The sequence below is a fragment of the Magnolia sinica genome, chromosome 7 (assembly GCF_029962835.1).
Source record: "Magnolia sinica isolate HGM2019 chromosome 7, MsV1, whole genome shotgun sequence".
Classification (NCBI taxonomy): domain Eukaryota; kingdom Viridiplantae; phylum Streptophyta; class Magnoliopsida; order Magnoliales; family Magnoliaceae; genus Magnolia; species Magnolia sinica.
The window spans coordinates 84,420,869-84,447,648 of record NC_080579.1 but is presented as its reverse complement, the minus strand read 5'-3'; the positions used below and the strand labels follow the sequence as shown (position 1 = coordinate 84,447,648).

Sequence of the window (26,780 nt, the reverse complement as noted above, 5' to 3'; positions counted from 1 at the left end):
TATATCTATATTGTTCATGCATCTGGAGAGATCATTTTAGATCAAATGAGTAATATCCAAAGCTCAAGTGGACCACACCACAAATAGTTGTGGGGACTGATTCTCACCGTTAAAACATTTGTAGGGCCCACCATAACGTTTATTTTTCATCCAATCCATTCATTAGGTCACACAAATCTGGATAATGAGGAAAAACAAATATCATATCGATCAAAAATTTTGTGACCCCAAAAGGGTTTTAATGGTAGACCTTTAATCTTCCACTGCTTTTTTCAGTGTGGTCCACTTGATCTTTGGATCTGTCTTATTTTGTGGCTCAAGTCTTACGACGAGCTCACCAAATGGAGGAACGGTTTGGATATAACGCATACCTCATGATGGGACCCACAAAACTGGGTGACGACGTCAACACACCAGTCAGTGGTGTGCGGTACGGAAGCGGATTGCGTACTGAGTAACTCTGTACGCTAAGCGTACTGAGTAAATTCTGTGGGGCCCACTGTCATTCATGCATTGTATCAACCCCATACATCCGCCTTATTATATAAATTTAGGGCTTTCAACCAAAATTTAATCATATCCAAAGTTTAAGTGGACCACACCACTTGAAATGATGTGAATTGAGTCTACCGTTGAAAAGTTCTTGGGGGCCCACAGAAGTTTTAGATCAAGATGATTTTTGTTTTTTCCATTCATCCATGTCTATGTGCTCTTATGAACAGTTTGGATGACAAATAAACATCACTGGGGGCCTTTGAAATGTTTCAACGGTGGAAATCAATATTTCCACTGTTTCCTTTGGTATGTTCTACTTGAGCTTTTGATATACCTCGGTTTTGGGATCTACCCCTAAAATGATCCGGAAAAACGTATGGACGGCGTGGATAGACCACATCCATTCAAGGTGGGCCCAACTGAGTTTACTCAGTACGATAAGAGTGCACCGAGTAACTCAGTACGCAATCCGATTTCATGCGGACGCCACCCTATTTAAAAACTAGGGCCGGACGCCCTATTTTTTCTAAGCAGAGGGGGTTCCGGCCCCAAAATCTCCCAAATCTTCGGATTCCGACCCCCAAATCTCCCAAATCTTCGGATTCCGACGAAGATTCTCCAGATTTTGACGAGGATTTCCCCCGATGTCGCCCAAATACCCAGATTTCTTCGGATTTTGACGGATTTCTCTCCCAAATCGAAGATTTTGCTTGCACTAACCTACGAAAGAAAGCTTCGATTGGAATGGCCCACCAAATGGAAGCTTTCGATGATGACGATCTCTTGTAAAGGTACCGAAATCCAGTTTCTTGTTTTTTTTTTTCGATTTTTTCGGATAATTATAGTTTCGATTTTTTTTTTCAATTTTTTCGAGGAACTCGCGCGATATCGTCGAAATATGGTGCGATATCGTCGATATATAGGCCGACATTTGAAATTGGGATTTTTTGGTATCTTCCGGGGGTTATCGGGGTTGTATCGTCTCGCATGGGTGCGGTAACGATAATATCGGCCGATAGTATCGATATTTCGAACACTGGTAGAGACCACGTTGGCACAACTACCACTGTCCACGATCACTTTACAATTCTTTTCTCCACACTTGGTATAAGTGTAAAAGATCGTGTTCTTGCACCAATCATCATTTTCTTTAGCTTGGGCAAAGGCACTACCTCATCTATCATAAGAACTTCACCTCTTTGTTTGGGGATTCTTTTGCAAGGTGACCATAACCATTGCAACAAAAACACTGCATGTGCTCACTTCCCTTCAAACTAGTACTGACTAGACCCTTTTCTTTAACATCTCTATTATAGGTAGAAGCACCAGTTGGGGCTTTGGTCTGACTCTCAAGGTTAGGTTTGGCTCCTTGAGGAACAACCCTGTCAATGGAATCACAAGACTCAAACTGCTTCATGGTCAATTGCACTAGGTATCGCTCAAGCTCCTTTACCCTAAGGTAGGCCTCCTCTAGTGTACCAACATCATGAGAGATGAGCTCACGCCTAATCCCATGGCGTAGGCCCGTCCTAAAACGAGACAGGGTCACAGCAGGTGACTCATCCACATCACATCGCATCATGTACTCCCCGAATCTCTCAATGTAATCTGATACAAACATCGACCATTGCCTCAAGGACTGCCACTAGTCCAAAAGGCAAACACGATAGGAGAGCGGGACGTTTTTTTTTTTTAAGTTCTTTCATCCCATGATGTAATGGGTTCATCTCCACACTGCTCTGCCTTTCGTTCTGTATTGGTCCATAACAACTTGGCTTGACCCATCAACTTCATCTTAGCAAACCTCGCTTGACAGCGATCTGACATATCATGTCACTTGAAGAAGTGGTCCATGTCAGCTAGCCAGTCAAAGATATGCTTTAGGTTCAAGCAACCATCAAAACTGGGAGCATCGACTTTGACGCTCTTCATAACCCTTTCCCCAGAGTTGATCCCGCAACTCTCTACGAGGGGCGTGAGCACATGGTCCTGCATGACCTACTCCCTGACCAAAATTCCTATTACAACCCCTAGTGGGTTCTATTGGGATTTGGCAATACCAGCAACACCTAGAATTTACATAGTTGAAAATATTGACAATTACATTAGTGATATTAATACATTTTCCATTAGCGATATTGATATGTTGGCGATACTTAGCGATACATTGCTAATACCTGGAATTTCTGATATTACTAGCGTTATCGGTATTGCTACCAGTGTTATCAGTATCGATGAGCTGGAGATAAAGATAATGTTAGAGATATTTCGATAATTCGAACACTGATTGGGACTGGACCCTGCTCCGCTGGGTCCTCATTCGCTGGTTGTCCTGCTTGAGACTGGTGGTCTTCCCCGATGGCGAGGGTACCATGAGAGGTAGCCTCTAGCAGTGTGATACGCTGGTTTCTGGCAGTCAATTGTGCGACGGTGATCTTATTGTGTCTCAATGGCCGTCAAACGGCAGTTAATCTTTTCGAGAGCCTTGCCAATCTAATCCAGGTTCATGGTGGGGAATGGACCAAAACCACGACATGTTCGCATTTGCATACACTAAACGACCCTAATGAGAGACAATCTAGCTGTATGTGTACTATATAATAAATGCGATGCGAAAATCATATTTGACGACGTCCAACGTGACACTATATGGGGCACATGTACTTTATGTATGATGACCCTACATACCTTAAACCCTATGGACAACTCTAGAATGATTGAAAGAAGGCTAAAACTGAAAATTCAACAACTAGGTGTCTTAAAGTCACAAATTTTGAAAATTCCAACAATATAGGGCTTTGAAAATACCCAAGCAGAAAATTCAGCAAGCCAAATCAGAAAATTCAACAAGCTATATGCGACCTATATGCTTTACTATTATTGGTGTAGTAATTTTGTCGAACACTTACCCTACGCTAGACCTAAGCTCTGATACCAAATTTGATATAGGATGATGGAAACTATCCTAGGATGTAAGATGAGAGATCAATTACACATTAATTTCAACTATCAACGTATAAAATCAAGCATATCCACATAATAGATTCAGAAATTCAGATTTCTAACACAAAGATCCTCAGTTATCACATACGTGGTGTACAAAAATATAAAATAATTCGAGAGTGGCCCACTTGGAAGTAGGGACTACAAATCTAGCATGGGTAGTGCAACAACCACGTGGATAGATAATAACACAAGCAAAATTCTGGTTTGGAAAAAGCTTCACAAAAATAAATAAATAAATAAAATTTTCGTTAGGGTTTTTGTATTCATGGATGGAGATTTAGGAATGGAGTTTTTAGGGATTCAAAGGATCTAGGGTTTAGGAAGTTTCGGAGGAAAATCAAAGAGGAAAAACCCCTAACAGGGGCCCACACGTGGCTGCCCGTACGGATGCACGTGCGTGGGTGTGCATGTGCGAGTCCACACATGGCTAGGTAAAGGGGAAGAAAGCGAGGATTGAGTAGGGTTTTGATGAGTTTAGAAGGTTGTAATAGAAGGGAAAGGAGGAAGACAAAAGAAGAAAAAGAATATATTTTGAAGGAGAAAGAGGAAGGATGCACTTTGGGGAATCCAACACCAAACAAGCTTCTATCATTCCATACTTTAATTGGAAAGGAGGGTTTCTCACAAACCCTAAAACATAAGGAGGAAAATTCCTTCGCACAAGAGAGTTTCTCTCCTTTTTTTCTTCTCAATAACTCCACTAAAAATTCAGAATAATTACAACTATGCCACTCACTTAAGTCAAATGGCCCATCATCCAAAATAAGAAAACTAAAATACTTATTATCAATCTCACTCATTAAATAAATCCTAAAAATAATTTATTTTTAAAAAAAAAAAACAAAAAGGAAGCAAAATCAGAGTCCAATGGGCTTAGATCTAAAAGATTTGGTGGCCCGATGGCTTGATTGAGAAGATCTAATAGTCAGATCAACACAAAATAAAAACCTCATGACTAAAATGGTCTCCTAAGCAGACCACATGCATCATCCCAAAGTAGGGTCTTCCTGATGCACGTCCAATGCATGTAGGGTCTTTAAAATGGCTCGATAGGCCCCATATGAAACTCGTCTCCCATCCACAAAGAAAGTTACGCTGATGTGGGTGGTCACCTCCGTCTCTGGTACACCCGAGTAGGTCCTCTGATGTCCCCATCAATTTTCAATGACCATAGTCCCAAAACATCCCACAACAACATGTGAGAAACGTGTTGCAGTGAACCACACAAAAGAGACCTACTTTTTCAACTTAGTATCCCCCCTTCTCTCCCACTTTGGCACAAGTATATCATGTTGAACTTGGGAACTATGAACATGCAAAATTGCCCTTGGCAAAGGTTTGGGCCACCTGATTTTGGAGAAATAGACACTGATACCATCCATAAAGTCGGCTTGGTCTAGGGAGGACTAGATGGGTTTGCAATAATTCCTCAATCATCATACAGAGTCTGAGAGGAATAGACAATGGATGATGGACCCAAAACAGAAGAAAAATAATAATAATAAAATAAAAGGAGGATCAACCAAGAGTCTCTGGTACCATGTAGAAATAGGGAAAAGAATATAACTTTTTTCTTCTCTAGAATCCTTTATTTATAATGATAATTAGCTATAAAAGATAAGTCCAAAATAAATGCCAATGAAATCTAAAAGACACACCATTATCTCCAAGGATATTGGTGCACCACATGACCATTGAATATATGTGTACTCTCACACATAACTAAATTGTTTCAGCCATCACAACATATAGCATTAACCTTTTAACTTTGTACAAACTTCAGCATTTCATTAACCTTTTAACTTTGTGCAATGTTAGTTCCTTTCCATCATGTCTTACTTCAGCATTTCATTAGCTTTTTAACTTGTGCAACGTTAGTTCCTGTCCATCATGTCTTACTTCAGCATTTCTTTCTTTTTTTATTTTAGGAATCTTAGTTCCAGCTGAACTTAAATAGCTGGGACAAGGCTACGATGATGATGAGTCTCGCTTTTCTATATTCAAAAGAATCTTTGAAGCTCACATCAACAACAATGCCAAATGTACATACATTTGAAACTATGAAAGGGCATCATGAATTCTTAACCAAACAAACTGAAGCTCATCTGACCTACTTGCAACTTTTTGTTACTGGTTGCATGGTAGAACACTTACATTTGTTTAAATCACCATTGACTTTGTCCTCATGATGCTTTGAGAAATGATGCCTTGAGGACACTGGAAAACGCACACAATCAATCAGCAAAATTTCATGTAAAGACAAGAAAATACCAAGGAAAGAAAGAAAGAAAAAAAAAAAAAACAGCAACTCTTTTCAGTTGTGCAATATTGGTCGTTTAGGCGGAAGTCTTACCAGTATCAGAAATATTTACTAGTGACTGCTCTAGACCTCTCGAAGCTGAGAATACTGGAAAAGATAGAAGAGAACAATCAGTTCCTTTCAAGCTAGAGACAGGCAAAACCACAAACATAAACAGAAGTTACTTAAGTAGTTAAAGAAGAAATAAAGTAAGCCCACCCAATAACCTAAGCTGTTGATCTGGATGTGTGGTGCCCTCATCTCTCTCGTATCAGATAATACTAGCAATCCAATGAAATGGACAAGTATAACAAAGATAGCTAAGATCATCCAAGGGGGGAGAATTTTAGATATTGCCCATCCACCATGGGACTCTGCAGCTCAGGGCAGGTGGGGTCGGGTTGATGATCAAACCCAAGCCTAACCCAACCTCAAGAGGACACGACCACAACCTGAACCAACACGAATTTCAACCTGAGGTGCCCAACCTGAATTCCTCAATGCCTGACCCAACCCTGCCCAACCCAACTCAGATACATGTGGTTATTCCCAACCCGACGATAATTTGCTCAAGCCGAACCTAACCCGATTACAAATGGGGTTGGCATTTTCCAATATGAAACCCAACCCAAGGATCTTGACGACCCAACCCAACCTGACCCAAACTCAGGTTGGGTCAATCAGGTTCGGGTTGACCTGAACCAAGTTGCAGCCCTACTCGCCAGATGAACAATTTGGATCATCAAAAGGTGGGTCTCACGTGTACTTTGTTGGGCCGAGCAAATGCTGATTGAACATTGTTAATTTCCTCTAAATATGAGGTGGTAAAATAAATTTTCTCACACCAGAGACAGCCAGTATCAGAACCCCATTCAAAATAGCCATGCATGAGCCAAGCATGTTGGCATTTTCCAATCTAAACCCAACCCAAGGACCTTGACAACCCAACCCAAACTTGGGTTTCAATCAGGTTCGGGTTGACCAAGTTGCAGTCCTACCCACCAAACGAACTATTTGGATCATCAAAAGGTGGGTCTCGCATGTGTAGTTTGCTGGGTCAAGCAGATGCTTGATTGAACAGTGTTAACTTCATATAAAATATAGGTGGTAAAATAAATTTTGTCAGACCAGAAATAGACGGGATCAGAACCCCATTCGCAATCACCATGCATGAACCAAGCAGGGCTAGGAACAGCATCAAATAGTGAGTGCTTTTATGCTTTTCAATTGCTCTTCTAGCTCTCGAATCCACTTTGGCCTTAGAAAAGCTGCACATCTCATAATTCAGAAGTTCATCGTCAGCAACTTGATGATTCGGCAGCAGGCCCACTTTGGCATGCCTGCACAACAATGAGTACAAAGCAAATGTTCCACCTGCATTGAGATATTAGTTTAAGCAGTGTATTCCAATGTTTTTGCTTTAAAATCTGAAGGTTGCTAATATACAGCTTCACAGGCGTTCTTTGCTGCTCCCTCATCACAGTGCACATGGTAAACATATGTGGTGATCAGCACTTGATCTGGTGGGGCATCACATGGATAGCCCATATCACATCCATATTCAATCAGCAAAATTCACAACAAAATGGACAGAGCTGTCCAGTCACTTCAAGTACTTGCATGTAGCCGACCAGATTAGCAACTTTGCCACATGTAATGTGAGGAGGATCTGCATAGAACTTCAACGAGGCGAGCAGCTTAGCATTTCTCTTTAAATAATTAAAATCAGATAATGCAGTAGATGCTGTCTTACCTTCACCATTATCATCAGCTCTCACTACAATGAAGACATACTTCAGTAAGGCAATGAAAGTCATAGTCCAAAATATAAAGGACAGCAGCCCATATAAACGCTCAATAGATTTGAATTCGTGAGCCGAAACTGTCGCAAAAACAAGTAGGGGACCGATACTCAAGTGACCATAAACTACGCCGAGGCTCTGAAAAGATAGTAAGAGTGTGTGCTTCCATGTTTCCTTCTGTGGATTAACAAAGCATAAACAAAAATGGGAAAGTCAACATATGCTGGTAGACAACTGTTATTGCAATTCAAGGTACCAACAAGAAAGCAAAGAATGAACTCAAAATTCTTGAGGGAAGTATCGCTTTGTCGACTAGAAGCATCATATGATAGGGCTGCAACTTGGGTTCGAGTCAACATGAACCTTATTGACCCAACCCGAGTTTGGTTCAGGTTGGGTCGGGTTGTCAAGGTCCTTGGCTTGGGTTTCGGTTGAAAAACACCAACCCAGTTTGTAATCGGGATGGGCCCAAGTTGAGCAAATTCTGGTCAGGTTAGGTTGGGTTGGTGGGAATAATCACATGTATTTGGGTCAGGTCAGGTTGGGCAGTCGAATATGGAGGAATTTGGGTTGGGTTTAGGTTGAGTACCTTGGTTTGGAACTTGGCTTGGGTCAGGTTGCATAATGGGTCCTCTTGACGTTGGCTCAAGCTCAGGTCGACCCTTGACCCGACCCAACCTGCCCTAGTTGCACCCCTATTATATGATGATCAATAGAAAGAACAGCACTTAACATTAGACCGAAATTGTAACAATGGGCCAACCTTTCTATAATCTAAGTGGCGGACCCCACCACAGGAAAGTTCTTGCCCTAATATCTCCCTCAGTAGATGACCCCAGCCACCTGGTGAAACTGGACAGTTACAACCAATTGTCCATTTTGAGTGTGTGTGTGTGTGGGGGGGGTTGGGGTTAATTTTGGGGTATCTCCCATCCTACATGTGACCCATCATATGATTGGATAACTGAGAGGTAGCCAAATGATTGATCAAAAATTGCATATGCTTGTCGTGGAAAAGGTATCAGTTGAATTCAGGAACTAAATTGTAGCCATGAATCACGTACTTGTAAGAGTATGACTATGGTTACTCACTTCTAGGCCATCAACAAGCCGGATCAGTCTGGGCTAAGGTCTGTCCAATCCTATCCCGCAAGGAAGAACCTAGGCCTACAATCCGATAAAAGCTCTAAGCCTATCAAGCCCACATGGCAGAGTACTCAACATACACCATAATCTTTGATATCTTGAGAGAAATCAACTCTTCCGTTGGATTGAAACTTACCTCCAATCCAAGCTGCAATCCAAAGCCCAGTTGCAAATGACTATATGCAATACTACAGCAAGATGACCTGGGAGCTCTAGACAAAGCTTGGAGAGAAATAATAAACTCAGAACATTTAAAAGGGAGACAATGTCCTTACTTTCCCTTTGGTGGGCCCATTGTAGATTGGATTGCAAAAGACTTTGGCCCTGTGATGTAGGACAATTAACCACTTGCTCTAAAAGCTCCAACTGATAGAGCATGGCGAATTAATTCATTTATCTCATAGCCCAGGCCCCACATCCCATGGGTTAGGACCTCAGCCAAATCCTCCTCATGGGCCCCACGGCACATGGGCCCACATCACACGAGCCACCCGCCTCACACAGACCGCCCACCCCAAGTGTGCCCTTACATCCCACAGGCCACCCATTCAAGCCCAGTGTGAAAATGCCCCTGCATTAATCACCCTCGGTGAGGAGTCTCGAACACGAGACCTCTCGCTCTGATACCAATTTGGTATCAGAAACTATAGGTTTAGCATAGGATTCTTGTGTTGCATCTAGGTTAGAGTCGCATATAGAGTTAGTAGTGCATACATTGCATATAGGAATATATTGCTGAATTTTTTTAGTCATAGTTGGGAGTATCCTGTTGCTGAATTTTCGGCTAGCATTTCTATTTATACCATTGCTGAATTTTCAGCAATCAGCATAGTAATCTCAGGTTGTCACATTGCTGAATTTTCAGTTTGTAATTTTCATATTACATTCTTGCTGAATTTTCAATTTGGCACCCTCGGATTACCATCCTACTGAATTTTCAACATAATATTCAAGGGTAGCGGCTTGCTGAATTTTCAGATTAGCGTTTCTAGTGTGTCCAGTTTGATCTCTATGTTAGTTTTATCATTGTCATAACATTGTCCTAGAACCTAGGGTTTGCTTTAGGAGTTTCCTTATGTATGTCCGCTCATTCGGGACGTGGTTTTGGTCTACAACTCATAATAAATCTAGAGTAGATTGTCGAGGCCCTTAATGCTATCAATAACTGTCTAACGACCATTGAAGCGCACAATAGAACCACCGCCACTCAATTAACCGCGAACAATGCACATGTCAATCAACTTGAGGCCTCCCTACAGACAAACCCCGACACTGGAGAAGATGTTCAATCTCAGGTTGGAGATCAAGCTGATAGGCGAGGGCGTGGTCGTGGCCAAGGTGTTGGCCGTGGTCGAGCACAAGTGCCACTACAACGTGAGGAACGTTATGACCGTCATGATCTAGATGCACAAGCCATGAAGGGTGTAAAAGTTGAGACTCCCAGTTTTGATGGTCGCTTGAACCCTAAAGCATTTCTTGATTGGGTGGCAGACATGGACCACTATTTTGAGTGGTATGATATGTCTGATGTCTATCAAATGAGATTTTCCAAGATGAAGCTGGTGGGCCAGGCCAAACTATTTTGGACCAACAAAATTGAAAGGAGTTGAGAACCCCTAGTTGCACACTGAGTTGAGATGAAAGAGGTCCTCAAGGAAAAGTATCTCCCTCTTTCTTATCGCTAGAGGCTCCTAGACCAGTGGTAGGCCTTGCGCCAGGGACCCATGACTATGTCAAATTACATCGTTAGGCTCAAGGAATACATAATGTGATGTGCCATTTATGAGGACCCGATGATTACATTGTCTATATTCAGGATGGGCCTCCGATTCAAGATCCAACGAGAACTTTATCTCGGGATGTTGGTACATTGGAGCACATGTACCAAGTGGTGCAAGACATCGAACACTATCTCAAAGCACCAGTTGGTAAGCGTTACGACTCTCGGGATCTACGTGTCAAGACTTACCCTAAGGGACTAGGCCTAACACGAGGAGTCAGTCTAGACCCTAAATTGGTTCCTAGTCCAACCCTAGAGATGTCAAAGGAAAAGGGATAGCAAGTGCTGGCTCTAGGGGAGGTGAACAAACGCGATGCTTTAATTATCAAGGATTTGGTAACTTTACACATCAGTGTCCCTTGAAAGATAGGAACAAGGCCCTGATGAACATGGCAATTTTGAAGAAGAAGTCTATTAGCCCAATATCATTGTTGCTAATAATGAGGAAGTAGAAGAAGAAGAGACCAAACCACTTGCAATAGTCAGGTGCGCCTTGCCCAATGCTAAAGAGAATGATGACTGGCGTCGGATTACGATATTTTACACCTATGTAAAATGTGGAGAGAAGAATTGCGTCGATAATGGTAGTTGTACCGATGTAGTCTCCACTAGCGCTTTATCCCATTTGGGTTTGAAACCTGAATCGCACCCACAGCCCTATAGAGTGTCATGGGTGGATGTATCTTTCATGCCTATTACCCAACGATGTCTCGTGCCTGTTAATTTTGGATCCTATTCGAATTTGCTATGGTACGGCATTTTACCTATGGATGTTGGACACATCATTGGGGATAGCCTTGGTTATTTGACTGCGATGTGACGATATACGGCCACTCAAATGTGTGTTCATTCATGCATCAAGGCAAGAAGATCGCTCTATTTCCTCTCCCACCAAAAGGCAATGCAGAAAAGAAGGTTGAGGGGAAGTCGAGTAATCCAAGGGATACGAGGAAATCCCAAAGTTAAGGGTCGAATATTGCATATTAGATCCCAGTTATTACCTGATTTTACGAGCATGATACCGGTTAACGCCCTATTTTAATCGTGTTTGTGATGCAAAGTGTATTTAGGAGCCTGGACTGAAAATTGGCATTAAAAGCGTGGATTTGACACTCTGAAGCCACCAAGGCAAGGGACGAACCCCAGAGGACTGAGATCGAAGAATTTACACGTCAAAGATCCGAGAAAATCATGCCACCTACATTAAAAGGGCCCGAAAATCATCCAGAATGCGAGATCACAGGGTTCCCACCATCCGTTCAGCTCGAAACTTTATATATGGCTTGAGGACCATAAATTAACCGTACACGTCAAATTTCAGCCATTGGATCATTGTGGAAGTGGCCCAACGAACAGATCAGCCCATAAATTCTCGATTTGGGGCCCGCCTGATATCTGGATGTGCTTCAAATTTTGTCTCAAACCCTTAAATGAGGTGACAAAGCGGATGGACGGAACGGATTCCACATGTACATCACAATGGACCCCACATGTGTAGCGCATGTACATGTGGTACACGCGCCCGCGCCACACCGGACCAACTAGTCCGGTCAAACGTATTTGACCCGCCATCTCCCTGCACCAGCGTCCAACGGACGGACGCTAGTTGGATGGGTTTTGATAGTGGGCCCCACTCATCACCCATATTAGTGATCTGGACCGTCCATTGTGTCCAGAGGGGGGCAAGACCTTCGCCTAGGTGTCTGTTTTGTCTCTTGCAAACATACACAGATTCCAGCCATTCAAACGGAAGACGGACAATGGCTTTACAGATTCCGTGGGCCCCATCAAAGGATGACCAAAAATACCCTTTCCCAACCGAAATTTCGAGTAAAGGACAATGGACGGTGTGGATTTCCCAACATAAGGTGATCATGGGCCCCACCAACGTCACAGCGTAAGCTCTGTTACGCAGGCCCTATTTCTGCATCCGAAACCGACCCATTCTGGGGTTGTTGTACGCCCATCGTGATGATTGAACGACCGATTTGAACCGTCCATCGTGTAGGCCTATCCAAAACGCCCCAAGGGACGTTATTCTTTTGGACAGAATCAAAGGAAGAGGGGAGTTGGGAGGATCCGTTCTTGGCTACGTAAGGAGAGCTGCACATGCTTTCACAGCCAAGGTATCCCGTATCGGTATCGGTTGGCATAACGGTGCCCTCCGATACCGATACGGATACGGGGGCGTAATGGCGATACAGGGGTGTAACGGCCCGTAACGGTGCAATTTTTTTTGCCAAAAAAATATGAAAAAATATAGATTAAATCCGGAATATTCTAAGCATTCCAAATATGCATTCATTTATAAATTGGAACAAGTTTATGGTGGTGCAACGGTCCACTCTTTGGTGAGAAGTTGTATCGGACTGTCTGATGAATTTATGAACCAGATAACCTGAATTTGACTACAAAATTCATATATTTAATTTTCTAAGTATCTAATTTATATAATTAACAATTTGATATCATTTCTCCCAATAGTTCTTTAGAAAAATGAAATTAAATTCAGGTAGATGGTGTTGCCAATTTGAGGCTGACTTGGAGGACCAATCCATGCCCCAAATCAACCTCAAATTCATGCAATTTATTGGCATTGTCCCACTTATGAATTGGTGGACATTTATTGGATAGTGAATCATGAAAAAAATCAAAAGGCCCTATTTTAAAAAATAAGCGTCCACAAATTAACAATTAAAACTATTCAAATAAATTGATTTTGGCATTGTGAGTTAGCAATTACAGTCCATAATTTAATTGGTAAATTTTAAGTTAATACATATCCTGTGTATAATTTTTTAAGGGCTCGAATTAGTTGGGACTCGGATTGTGAAGTGTAACACACGAGTGTCAAAGTTTTTTGGGCCCCACCCGTTATGAATGTGTTATATCCACACCGTCCATCCATTTTGCCAAATAATTTTAGGGCATGAGCCCAAAAATGAGGCAGATCCAAAGCTTAGGTGGACCGCACCATAAGAAACAACAATAATTAAACGTCCACCATTAAAAATTTATTAGGGGCTACAAAAGTTTTAGATCAAGCTGACATGTGTGTTTTCCCTTCATCCACGTCAGTGTGACCCTATTAACAGGTTAGATGGAAAATAAACATTACAGTGGACCTTAAGAAATTTTTAATGGTGAGCATTCTATAACCACTGTTTCTTATGCTATGGTCCACCTGAGATTTGGATCTTACTAATTTTTTGGATCATGACCTAAAATGATGTGGCAAAATGGATGGACGGCATGGATAAAATACATACATCATGGTGGGGCCCATGTGGCACGTGTTCCATTTATTAACTTGTCCGTTAAAAGCGTGCCGCGTACCCAGTCCATTCATTTGACGTCAGCAATTCTTGTGGGTCTGATCATGAGGTATGTGTTATATCTAAACCGTCCATTCATTTGACGAGCTCGACTTAAGGATTGACACGAAAAATAATACAGATCTAATTATCAAGTGGACCACACTGAAAAAGTAGTGGAGGATTGAACGTCTACCGTTGAAACCCTTTTTGGGATCACAAAAGTTTTAGATCAATATGAAATTTGTTTTTCCTCTTCATTCAAGTCTTTTTGACCTTACGAACAGATTGGATGGAAAATAAACGTTACGGTGGGCCCTAAGAATTGTTTAAAGTGAAAATCATTATCTCTGCTGTTATTTTTGGTGTGGTCCAGACAATCTTTGGATATGATTCATTTTTTGAGTAATGCTTTAAAATGATCTCTAAAAATAGATGAACGGTGTCGATATAATAAATACATCACTGTGGAGCCCATGTAACTTTGATCTCCTTTGAACCGTTCGTACAACTCGGAGCTCGAGGACTGTCAGCGCTCGTCTTAGCATGACACGTACCTGCAGCAGCTACATAGCTGGTGTGTGGTACACCAGCAAATTTGCTTCCAATTTTTTTCTGACGCGAAATGAAAAAAGAGGGAAAAAAGAGGGAAACCGAAAAAGAAAAAGAGGGAAAGAAGAGGGAGAGAGAGAGAGAGGGAAGAAGAAGAAGAAGGCCGCACCCGCACCCACACCCGCAGCAGTCCAGAAGGAGGAGGAGAATAAGAAGAAGAAGAAAAGAAAGAAAAAAGAAAAAAAAAAGGTATGTTTTTTTCCCTCCTTTTTTCTTTAGCCCGTAACAGCCGTTACAGGACGTAACGGCCGTTATGGTCACAAAATCGGGGGGTGCCCGTTTCGACCCCGTATCGCGTAACGGTGTCGACCGTTACGGTCGATACGTAACCGATTTGGACACCTTGCTCACAGCTAACTCCAGCTATCCACGAATGTCTATTTGTGCGGAAATTCTCCACCGACAGTCCTCTCTTGCATATAAAAGAACGAGAAGAGAGAGAGGGGAATTGAATCCAGCCGGAGGGAAGGACGTCTGCACAAGAGAGAGATAGAGTTTTCGGTTTTTTTTTTTTGTTTTTGTTTAAGAGATCCAGCCCAATCATGTTGGGCTAAACCTCTTAGCTAGGGCTAAGAGGTGAAGCTTGTAGCAGGATGGGGTTTTTCTACAGATTTGATTCATGTTTATTTAACTCTCTTTTATTTCAGTTTGATTAATAGGAATGCTTTCAATTTTTAATGGTTTGTTGTGACTGAAATTACAATAGATCTGCGATGGCTCTGAGTATCTCCTTTCCCGTATTTTGATTGTGAAATTAGGAAGCCCTGTTGTTCACCATTGCCCCTTAGACATGGTTAGATGATGGAATCCTTCCTAACATTCATACATCTTCTGATTGGTTGTGGATTGGTTTAATTCTGTTGTTTGCTTTGTCTCATGGGCATGGTTTTGTGATGGAATCATCTCTAATTCTTATACCTTTCACCTCTTTGAAAACCAGATCAAAGGAAGTTCAAATTGAGCTTTAGTGATATATCTTCCAATTGGATGAAGATGGGACTCAAAGTCCAGTTGAGTTCATGAATCAAGCATAGATCTCCCTGATCTCTACAAGTGGATCCTTGGCACCCTAGTTTCTTACCTTTGAATTCTCTAAATTTTAGATTACTATTTCACCATCATTCCCTCTTATTCAGTTGATTTAGATTTCATCTTATTCTAGTTCTAGTCCTAGTTACCTTTAGATTACGTACAGGTTTCAGTCCCTGTGGATTCGACCTCGGTCTTACCGAGTTTATTACTACATCACAACCCTATACTTGGGGTGTGAACAAGTTTTTGGCGCCATTGCCGGGGATTGACGGTTACGTTTTCTGAAATTAATTAGTTTAAGATTAGGATTTTTCTAACCTTAGATTTTAGGTTTAGGTTTTCCTGATTTTTAGAAACTAACCTATTTTTCCTGTTTTGTAGGATTCTGACATATACTTTCTAAATTGGTAATCTCTTTCTGAGTTTCTAGATTTTCTAACTTACTTTCTAATCTTGGTTAGAACTTTCCTAATTTGTTTTTAAAAACTTTCTATGTTTCCTTTTTAGAAAATTTTCCTTTTTTAGAAACTAGTTTACTTCCTGTTTTTAGGTTTGTAGGAACTTTATAACTTTAGAAACTAATTTCTTTTGTTTTCTCTTACAGGATCTTAACATAGGCACTCCAACCTAGTAACTTCCTTCTAACTTCTCCTCCTTTTACTTTCCATACTACTGTAGGATTTTTATTTTATTTTCTTTTAAGAGTAGACTCAGAGTTAGGGTTTCACCATGGAAGAGTGGGTACGTCATTATGCTGAGATGGATAAGAGATATTGGGGAGGAACGTTTAATGATTCTTATGAAATTCGACCTATATCTCAAGATTTTTCTCAAACCATCATCGAGAACAATTGGAATATTATACTCCATTGGTTAATAAGTCTTTACGCGACCATAATTATGGGAATGAGGACTATTATCAACCATCGTATTCTCCCACTTATGATCGGAATGACTATAACCAGTGAAAACATCAAAATTGGGAAAATGAACCAACAATATGTTATAATGATTATTCTCTTGGATCCCCTACCTTTGAGATCCAACCAGAAACGATCCAAGAGGATTCATTTCAGCGTAACATGGCCTGTCTTGCGGAAATTAACAAATCGTTGGAAGCGCTTAATTCGCGCCTTAATAAGGTAGAGGAGGCTCGTTCATCCTAGCCACAATTCATTCCAGAAATACAATGCGAGGAAAGTGATCCTAACTCGCTTTTGAAGAACTCTGGAATTCCGAATGAGGAGTTGTAGTCCATTAATGAGTATATGGTTCAATTTCCTAATGAGTCGATCTCGATGATGGTCCAAAGGAATGGTCAAGAGACGTGGGGTATCTTTCAAATACAGTGATGATGACACACTTCCCTCACATGACACACAAGATTTCAATGATGAGTTAAAGGTTAGTTTATTCGAACTTCAACCCAATTCAGGAATGAAATGTGAGGAAAGCGATCCCATCCCAAGTGTGCACTACTGCACGGAATTAGACGATGATGCGTATTGGGATGACTATTATGAACATGCAGCCCAAATTCCCTTAGAATCAATCTCAAGTTTGGTCCAGGTCAATGATCAAGACGTACACGAAGTGGTCGGTCATAATGAGCCACTCCTCTCACCTGACATGTCTAGTTTAAAAGTGGAGGATGAGCCCCTTACAATCGACCCTTCTAACTCTTGTGAAACATGTTTGGACCACTCCTCTGAATCAAATGATGATGTGATTCAGAAGAAGGACAAGTTGCTCGCTATGACTCTGGAATTTGAAACCACTCAGTTGAGGCCACCATCTGAGCTGTACACGTTTGGCAGTTCAACGCCTCGATTAAGTAGTTTCAATGAACAGAGTGATCACATCGATGCTTCCCCTATTAATCTTCAATCTGTCTGTGCAGGACTGGAGCAAGAGAGCGTACCTTCATCCACTTTCAAGGACGATGGATTCCTTGGGCAGATCATCACGAGCTCCAGTGTGGAAAATAAGTCACGCTTAGATGAATGTTCCAACTCTTTGGATGATTGCTTGGCACACTTTGCAGGTTCAAACGATCCCATGTCAAAAGACAAAGTGGATGCCTCGCAAGACAATACCTCGGTAGATGTCATAGACCGAAAGAACCCTCATTCTGAAGCCCCTGCTTCCCCAGACCCTGAATGTTTACCAGTAAAGGAAGAGGAGTTGAAAACCAAAGTCTAGAACTTCGGAATGTGTTGAGACTACATTACTTCCTGAGAATTTTTCTAAATTTTATCTACCTGTAGTCTCCGATTCACCATAGGGTACTAACTCTGAAACTTTCTCTATCACAGATGAATCATATATACTTTGGACACCCCAGGAAATTAAAAGGAAACCTTATATTGAGGTCCATAAATTTCTCTGGAAATTCATGCTCCAAGGCATCCAAGCCTATTGCAAAAAGGGCTTTTGGATGATCTTGTTGAGAAACTTACTGAGAAATTTATCAAGATACTGGCCGGAAGAGGAACCTTGCGGCATGACTGAGTACTTTTCCCCTTCTTTCATAGGACTAGGATAGTTTGCTTATGTCATTCTAGGTTAGCTAGTTTTATGCCACTAGGTTAGTTTGCTTTCCAGTTGTTTTAGAATAGTTTGCTTTTGTTGGATTAATTTACGTGCCGAGCCACCTTCACGCTGAGATCTCTTTGGAAGAAGCCTCTTAACTCATTCATCAGGTACTATCTTTCCATCACTTCTCCTTTACTTTCGTTGTCTCTCGTGCATTGCATATTTATATCGTTTACATTGAGGACAATGTAGATTTTAGGTTGGGGGTGGGAGATTAGGTTACCTAATCAGTATTTTCTTGGTTTTGAGCAAAAAATTGTGAAATTTTTTCAAAATTTTCTTGAAATTCTTGTGAATTCGAAGTGATTTTGAAGGATAGTTGTGATTTGATAAGTATATGATACGGAGTGTTGGGGATTTGCGTCTCTTGGATTTAGTTATCTGATAGATTCCACAGTTGAGTTCGAATTATCAATCCATGATTAGAAGTTGTAAACATTGATGGAATCATGATTTCACATGTCACATCTCGCTTACACATTGAGGTTTCAGTTCGATATTGAAGGATTAACTTGGTAATCACTAAGCATGAGAGGAACCAGCCTGAGAAATTTGCCCATCATGCTAGAATTGAAGAAAAAGAAAAATAAATAAATAAATAAAAACAGCTGCCTTCGGAAAGGGGTGGGCGAATGGTCTTTACCATAGGTTTGCTCCCTACAGGTGAAGGTTCGATTCCCCAAGGTTGACATTTAGAAAGAGTTAGGCGACTAGTTTTCACCATAGGTTTGCTCCCTATAGGTGAGGATTTGATTCCCCTCCTTGGCGTTACTGTTCATGGAAAAATCAAAGGCTAGTAGAATGAAAAGTTAATTTGTGAGGCAAGTTTTGGTTTAGGTTTTGGTTGTCATGAATTCTTCTGTTGGTTACCAATGATATCATGAAATTGACGATTGGATCTCTTAATGATGATGAGCTGAGATTACACTATACACCCATGGAACTCAATGTTTAGAATTTTTCTAATTGAAGTATTAATACTTTGAACTTGATTATGAAGTTTGCCATGCGCTTGAGTCCAGGAGAAAGTAATGCCCAACATTCATGAATCTTAGAATTCTAGTGTCTGGATTGTTTTTCATAAATCACTCGAGTATATAGAAATGATCCTATAGTTCTCAACTTATTTTTCGCATACTTTGCTCGAGACTAGCAAAATGCTGGTTGGGGCTTATGTTGAGGGTCGAATATTACATATTAGACCCCAGTTATTACTTGATTTTACGAGCATGATACCGGTTAATACCCTAATTTAATTGTGTTTGTGATGCATGGTGTATTTAGGAGCCTGGACTGAAAATTGGTATTAAAAGCGTGGATTTGACACTCTGAAGCCACCAAAGACCGAGATCAAAGAATTTACACGCCAAAGACCCGAGAAAATCATGCCACCCACATTAAACGGGCCCGAAAATCATCCAAAATGCGAGATCACAGGGTTCCCACCATCCGTTCGGCTCGAAACTTTATATATGGCCTGAGGACCATAAATTAACCGTACACGTCAAATTTCAGCCAATGGATCATTGTGGAAGTGGCCCAACGGACAGATCAGCCCATAAATTCTCGATTTGGGGCCCGCCTGATATCTGGATGTGCTTCAAATTTTGTCTCAACCCCTTAAATGAGGTGACAAAACAGATGGACGGAACGGATTCCACATGTACATCAAAGTGGACCCCACATGTGTAGCGCATGTACATATGGTACATGCGCTCGCGCCGCACCGGACCAACTGGTCCGGTCAAACGTATTTGACCCGCCATCTCCCCGCACCAGCGTCCAGCGGATGGACGCTGGTCGGATGGGTTTTGATAGTGGGCCCCACTCATCACCCATATCAGTGATCTGGACCGTCCATTGCGTCCAGAGGGGGGGCAAGACCTTCGCCTAGGTGTCTATTTTGTCTCTTGCAAACGTACACAAATTCTAGCCATTCAAACGGAAGACGGACAGTGGCTTTACAGATTCCGTGGGCCGCATCAAAGGATGACCAAAAATACCCTTTCCCAACCGAAATTTCGAGTAAAAGACAATGGGCGATGTGGATTTCCCAACAGATGAGGATCATGGGCCCCACCAACGTCACAGCGTAAGCTCTCTTAGGCAGGCCCTGTTTCTGCGTCCGAAACCGACCCATTCTGGGGTTGTTATACGCCCATTGTGATGATCGGACGACTGATCTGAACCGTCCATCGTGTAGGCCTATCCAAAACGCCCCAAGGGACGTTATTCTTTTGGACAGAATCAAAGGAAGAGGGGAGTTGGGAGGATCCGTTCTTGGCTGCATAAGGAGAGCTGCGCATGCTTTCACAGCCGACTCTAGCTGTCTACGCAAGTCTATTTGTGCGGAAATTCTCCACCAACAGTCCTCTCTTGCATATAAAAGAACGAGAAGAGAGAGGGGAGTTGAATCCAGTCGGAGGGAAGGACGTCTGCACAAGAGAGAGATAGAGTTTTTTGTTTATTTTTTATTTTTTTTTTTCCTATTTCTGTTTAAGAGATCCAGCCCAATCATGTTGGGCTAAACCTCTTAGCTAAGGCTAAGAGGTTAAGCTTGTAGCAGGATGGGGTTTTTCTACAGATTTGATTCATGTTTATTGAACTCTCTTTTATTTCACTTTGATTAATAGGAATGCTTTCAGTTTTTAATGGTTTGTTGTGACTGAAATTACAATAGATCTGCGATGGCTCTGAGTATCTCATTTCCCGTATTTTGATTGTGAAATTAGGAAGCCCTGTTGTTCACCATTGCCCCTTGGACATGGTTGGATGATGGAATCCTTCCTAACATTTATACATCTTCTGATTGGTTGTGGATCGATTTAATTCTGTTGTTTGCTTTGTCTCATGGGCATGGTTTTGTGATGGAACCATCTCTAATTCTTATACCTTTCACCTCTTTGAAAACTAGATCAAAGGAAAGTTCAGACTGAGCTTTAGTGATATATCTTCCAACTAGATGAAGATGGGACTCGAAGTCCAGTTGAGTTCATGAATCAAGCGTAGATCTCCCTGATCTCTACAAGTGAATCCTTGGCACCCTAGTTTCTTACCTTTGAATTCTCTAAGTTTTAGATCACTATTTCACCATTATTCCCTCATATTCAGTTGATTTAGATTTCATCTTATTCTAGTTCTAGTCCTAGTTACCTTTAGATTACGTACAGGTTTCAGTCCCTATGGATTCAACCTTAGTCTTACCGAGTTTATTACTACATCACAACCCTATACTTGGGGAGTGAACACCCAACTCAAGTCTCTCCATCAACGCCAAGGAGTTTGAAAGAGAGACTACGATGGATTCGATGGTGTACGCCTTAGTGGCGAGAGAAGTTATACCAAAGGTTAGTGTAGAGGGGCCCCATGAGGTGAAGCCGATTATGGATGAATTTCACGATATATTTCTAAAAGACTTAGCAGATGAGCTTCCACCCATGAGAGACATCCAGCATGCCATTGACTTGTCCCTGGGGCAACTCTACCAAACCTTCCTCATTATCGAATGAACCCTACGAATCATGCAAAGTTGAAGAGGCAAATAGATGAGCTCCTCAGAAAGGGTTTCATTCAGGAGAGTTTGAGTCCGTGTGTCATGTCAGCACTTCTCACGCTTAAGAAAGATGGCGCATGGCGCATGTGTGTGGACAATAGAGCCATCAACAAAATCATGATTAAGTACCGGTTTCCCATACCGTGTGTTGATGATATGTTAGACATGATGGCAGGTGCCACCATCTTTTTGAAGATTGACCTCAAGAGTCAGTATCACTAAATACGTATACGCCCAGGAGACGAGTAGAAGATGGCTTTCGAGACGAAGGATGGGCTATACGAGTGACTAGTCATGCCCTTTGGCTTGACTAACGTCAAAGCACATTTATGAGAATGATTACCCACATGTTGATACCATTTATGGTAAGTTCTTTAGGGGTCGTCTGGCACCATGGATTTGGGGGTATTTGAGGGGATTTCAAATCCCCTGGTTGTTTGGCACCATAAAGTAACTGGGGGTTTCAGGGTTTTAAATCCCCTCAAAGATGGGGTTTGAAATCCCCAGTGAGAGCTTGGATTACACCTAAAATCCTTTCAATAGTTGCACGTGCAACATGTGTGTCACCAAACTATTATTCTATTGGGCCCATGGCCCACTAATGATATCCAAAAACAATTAGATTATCAATTGCATCATTGTAATTACTTTAATATGATGATCAGCACCGTCCAAACATTGTCCATGTGAATCAACGGTTAAAAATCGTTGGTTAGTCACTTAGACATGATCTTGTGCTTGTGAAGACATGGAATTTCATCATTTTCGAGCAAATCATATATTTCAGCGGGCTTATTACGACCATGGTGTCAAACATTACATAAGTCACTAATTGGAGATATTAAAGTTGATTTAATAATTAAATTCAAACCCCTATAAATGTACCATGCATAGCTAGTTTTGGATTAAAGTTGATTCCCAATCCAAGGTACCAAACATAATAAGAGGATTTCAAATCCAGGGGGTTTCAAATCCAGGGGGTTCCAAATCCATGCTCCCAAACGGGCCCTTATGGTGTATTTTGATGACATTTTTATCTATAGAACATCAAATGAACAATATCTCCACCATCTGAGGCAAGTTTGCGGGGTCCTTAAAACTGAAAAGTTGTACACCAACCTTAAGAAGTGCACATTTATGTCAAAGAGCATTATCTTCTTAGGGTTCATTGTATCATCTAAGGTCATGAGAGCGGACCCCGAGAAAGTTAAGGCCATAGTTGAGTGGCTTGAAAAAGTTGCCTCTAAAGCATTTAAGCAGATTAAGGGCAAGATGAGCGAAACCCCCGTCATGTGCCTTCCAAACATTTCTAAAGTCTTTGAGGTTGCGTGTGATGCATTTGGGGTAGGTATAGGTGAAGTGCTTAGTTGGGAAGGGCACCCCATTGCTTATTTTAGTGAGAAGTTGAATGAGGCAAAGCAACGGTATTCACTTATGACAAAGGGTTCTATGCGGTTGTCCAATTCTTGAGCTATTGGCAGCATTATTTATTACCGCAAGAATTTGTCTTGTTCTCTAACCACGAGGCCTTACGTTACCTTAGTTCCTAGAAGAAACTAAACCCTATGCATGCTAAATGGGTCTCATTTCTTCAAAAATATTCTTTCGTTATAAACATAAGGCTGGGATTGAGAGCAAACCTGTTGATGCCCTTAGTCATCACGTGGCGCTACTTCAAAGTATGAGAGTAGAAGTGACTAGGTTTGATCGGCTAAGAGAAGAATATCCTACATGCCTAGACTTTTGAGATTTGTATGCATCACCACGAGATGGTCAGTCGACCGACAGTCGCGGGTTTGTCATCATCGATGAGTTCCTGATTAAAGGTGATAGACTCTGCATTCCCCATACCTCCCTCCGTGATTTCCTAGTTTAGGAACTTCATGCAAGAGAGGTAGCCGGTCATTTAGGGAGGGACAAGAGCATTGCTCTTGTAGATGATAGATTTTATTGGCCAAGTCTCAAGTGAGATGTAGCCAAGATAGTTGGGCAATGCAGGACTTGTCAACTGGCGAAGCAGAGAAAGCAAAATACAAGATTATATATGCATTTCCCAACACCCCATGCTCTGTGGCAGGACATTAGTATGGATTTCGGGTTGGGCTTACCGAAAACTATCAAGAAACATAACTCCGTATTTGTGGTTGTGGACCGTTTTTCCAAAATGGCCCATTTCATTCCGTGCTCGAAAATGTCAAATGCCTCCAATGTGGTTAAGCTTTTCTTTGGGGAGGTAGTGCATTTACATGGTCTACCTAAGACTATGGTGTCTAATCGTGATGTACGCTTTATGAGCTATTTTTGAAAGACACTATAGCACATGATGGGAACAAGGTTTTAATTTTCATCTGCCTATCATCCTCAAACAGACGGCTAGACTGAAGTCATCAATAGGAGTCTTGGAAACTTGCTTAGATACCTTGTGAGTGATCACGTCCGAACTTAGGATATTGTTTTGCCTATAGCCAAGTTAGCATATAATAGTTCCATTAATAGGTCCTTAGGCATGAGTCCATTTGAGGTTGTGCATAGCTACAAACCTAGGAAACCTGTAGATCTCATACCTATGTCTGTGTCCCATAGGTCATCTGAGTCACCACATGAGTTTGCACGTCACATACATGAGTTGCATAATGAGTTCAGGAAGCGAATTAATGTAAGTAATGAAAAATACAAAGCATTTGTTGATTCTCATCATAGGTTTCATGAATTCCAAGTAGGAGATTACGTCATGGTTCGTATGCAGCCTAAACGGTTCCCATATGGGGCCATTAAAAAGTTGCAAGCACGTAGTGTAGGACTATACAAAATATTGCAGAAACTGGGTCCTGACGCGTATGTAGTAGACCTTCCACCTACCATAAGAATTAGATCTACTTTTAATGTGGAAGATCTAGTACAATACAAGGGCCCTGCTACTTCACCTTCTGAGCCATTCTCAAACCCTCCCACAGACCATGACCTAGTCCCTAACCTATAACCCATACCTAACCAATCATCCCAGCCTTTGCCACCCTTACCCTCCTTACCTGCTCAAAGTGAACAAGTTGAAAACATACTGGATGCACAAGCAGTTTCCACTCACCATGGGGGATTTCAGAAATTCATTGTCAAGTGGAAGCACATGTCAATTTCATATAGTACTTGGATTACAAAGGATGAGCTACAGCATTTGGATCCAGACATCTTGGAGCGCTACAGGAGTTTTAGTCCGCCAGAGGCGAACTCTTCTCAGCTAAGAAGAGTTGATGAGGACATCACTTCATGTACACCTTTGCGTACGTATCAAAGGAGGAGGCAGGCCTCACCGATTTCTCTATGGCTAGGCAAGTACCCATGATTATGTTGAAGACCCCATGTGCATGTGCGAGCATCTAGAAGACCCCACACTGGGAAAATGTACATAGGCTGCTTTAGAGAATGATTTCGATTGTCGGATTCAAGGGGCATGACGATCGAACCATTGGATCGCATGGATCGCATGATTGTGCCATTGATCGTGGATCGTCTTCATCATTTTGGACATTATCATCTTTTAGGATTTAGTTTTTGATTACTTTATGTTTTGACATATTATGAATGATTTTAGTTGATTTTTCTTTAAACTAAGGTCATTTTCGTCAAATTTCATAAGACATGGTTGAAATTGTAATTTTAAAAGTTATTGAAGATATAAAAAGAGGGGCAGCGTGTGACCTCTCTTCACCAGGTTTTTAAGGGGAAAAAAAAAGGATTTAAAGATTTTTTTTATTTTTTTTTATTTTTTTTTTAAAGAAGAAGAAGAAAGGAAAAAAGAAAATATCAAAGTGGTATCAGAGCAAGAGGTCTCGTGTTCGAGATTCCTCACCAAGAGTGATTAATGAAGGGGCATTTTCACACCAGGCTCGAGTGGGGTGTCCTGTGGGATGCAGGGGCACACTCGAGGTGAGCGGCCCATGTAAGGTAAGCCCCATCTGTATGAGGCAGGTGGCTCATGTGAGCGGAACCCATGTGAAGTGGGGCCCACGAGGGGGGTTCGGCCGAGGTCCTAACCCATGGGATGTAGGGCCCGGCCTATGAGATAAAGGGATTGATTCAACATGCTCTATTTAGTTCAAGCTTTTAGAGCAAGTGGTTAATTGTCATGCATCACCCTGTTTGGTAGACTCCTCAAAATGAGTAGATCTTATTTCAGTTAACAGAAATTATGTATTAGAGATATTGATCTCTAATACATAATGAGTTCATGTTAACAATGATTATCTCTAATACATAATTACTATCAACTAAAATAAGATGAATTCATTTGTAGACATCTACCAAATAGGGCCTTACAATTGGGACAGAGATCCCACTATGAAAGGATCAGTGTTGCAATTCACTCTTTGACAACATATTGAATAGATGATTAGTTGCTCTAGGAATAAGTTTGTATCAAGAGTCACCATCTAATCTTTAATTTCATCAACAATACAAGCTAACAGCCAAGGGTCACGCTCTCTGCTTTTGCCCATGCAATAACATTTGTCGAGTCCCCTTCAGCTACTATCTAGCCTTGGACTCTTCAAGAAACCTGTGAGAGATGTTTTGGGTGTTTCCTCGAAAACAAAAACAAAACAAAAAAAAAAAAAAAAAACCATCTAGATCCCTCTAAAATCCTCCCAGCGCTATTATATCAGCGTACAATTATTTGGCTCAAAATTCGGTCATTGATACATGCGTATGGTGTAGGACGTGCCAAAGCCTTTTACAACTCGATCCAAATCAAACACCTATGACCTTAAGCACAGAGATAGACATAGAGAACGTGAGCGGTCGTCTATGACCAAAAATTGAAGCAGTTCAGCCGTTTATTCAGCTACTTGAAAATGAAATCAAGCGATTTGCAAAGGGGAGGGTTCGTCCTTCTAATGAGTTCTTTTTTCCTTTTAGCCAAAAAAACTTTTTCTCACCATGATAGCAGAGATGATTCAATTTGTGCAATGTGAGAGCAAAAGGAACTCAATTGTATTGAATTGAAATAAAGATAAAAACTTACAATAATATCCCTCAACAATCCAGCATCTATGGCATAGATGCAAGGCCCTAAATGTAAGTCTTCCTTGGTCCTACGACCTGAGCATAGATGATGGGGATTAAACTACTGAAAGGAAAAGAAAAAATCTTC

The 26,780-nt window shown here is 41.4% G+C and overlaps 1 protein-coding gene across 5 annotated transcripts in view; it reads right to left on the bottom strand.

The window, feature by feature from the left end:
• Nucleotides 1-26,780, bottom strand: part of LOC131251582 (potassium transporter 6-like) — a 44,459-nt gene that overhangs the window by 13,217 nt on the left and 4,462 nt on the right. Inside the window, exons 2-5 of one of the 5 annotated variants that reach the window (XM_058252356.1) lie at nt 7,554-7,577; nt 6,929-7,174; nt 5,855-5,908; nt 5,656-5,718 (exon numbers count right to left, since the gene is read on the bottom strand). In XM_058252356.1, coding sequence (XP_058108339.1) covers nt 5,656-5,718; nt 5,855-5,908; nt 6,929-7,174; nt 7,554-7,577 — 387 coding nt within the window. Of the gene's footprint in view, nt 1-5,655; nt 5,719-5,854; nt 5,947-6,928; nt 7,175-7,553; nt 7,780-26,780 lie in introns of those variants that run through there. The other 4 variants (XM_058252355.1, XM_058252357.1, XM_058252354.1 and 1 more) reach the window with 4 other exon arrangements.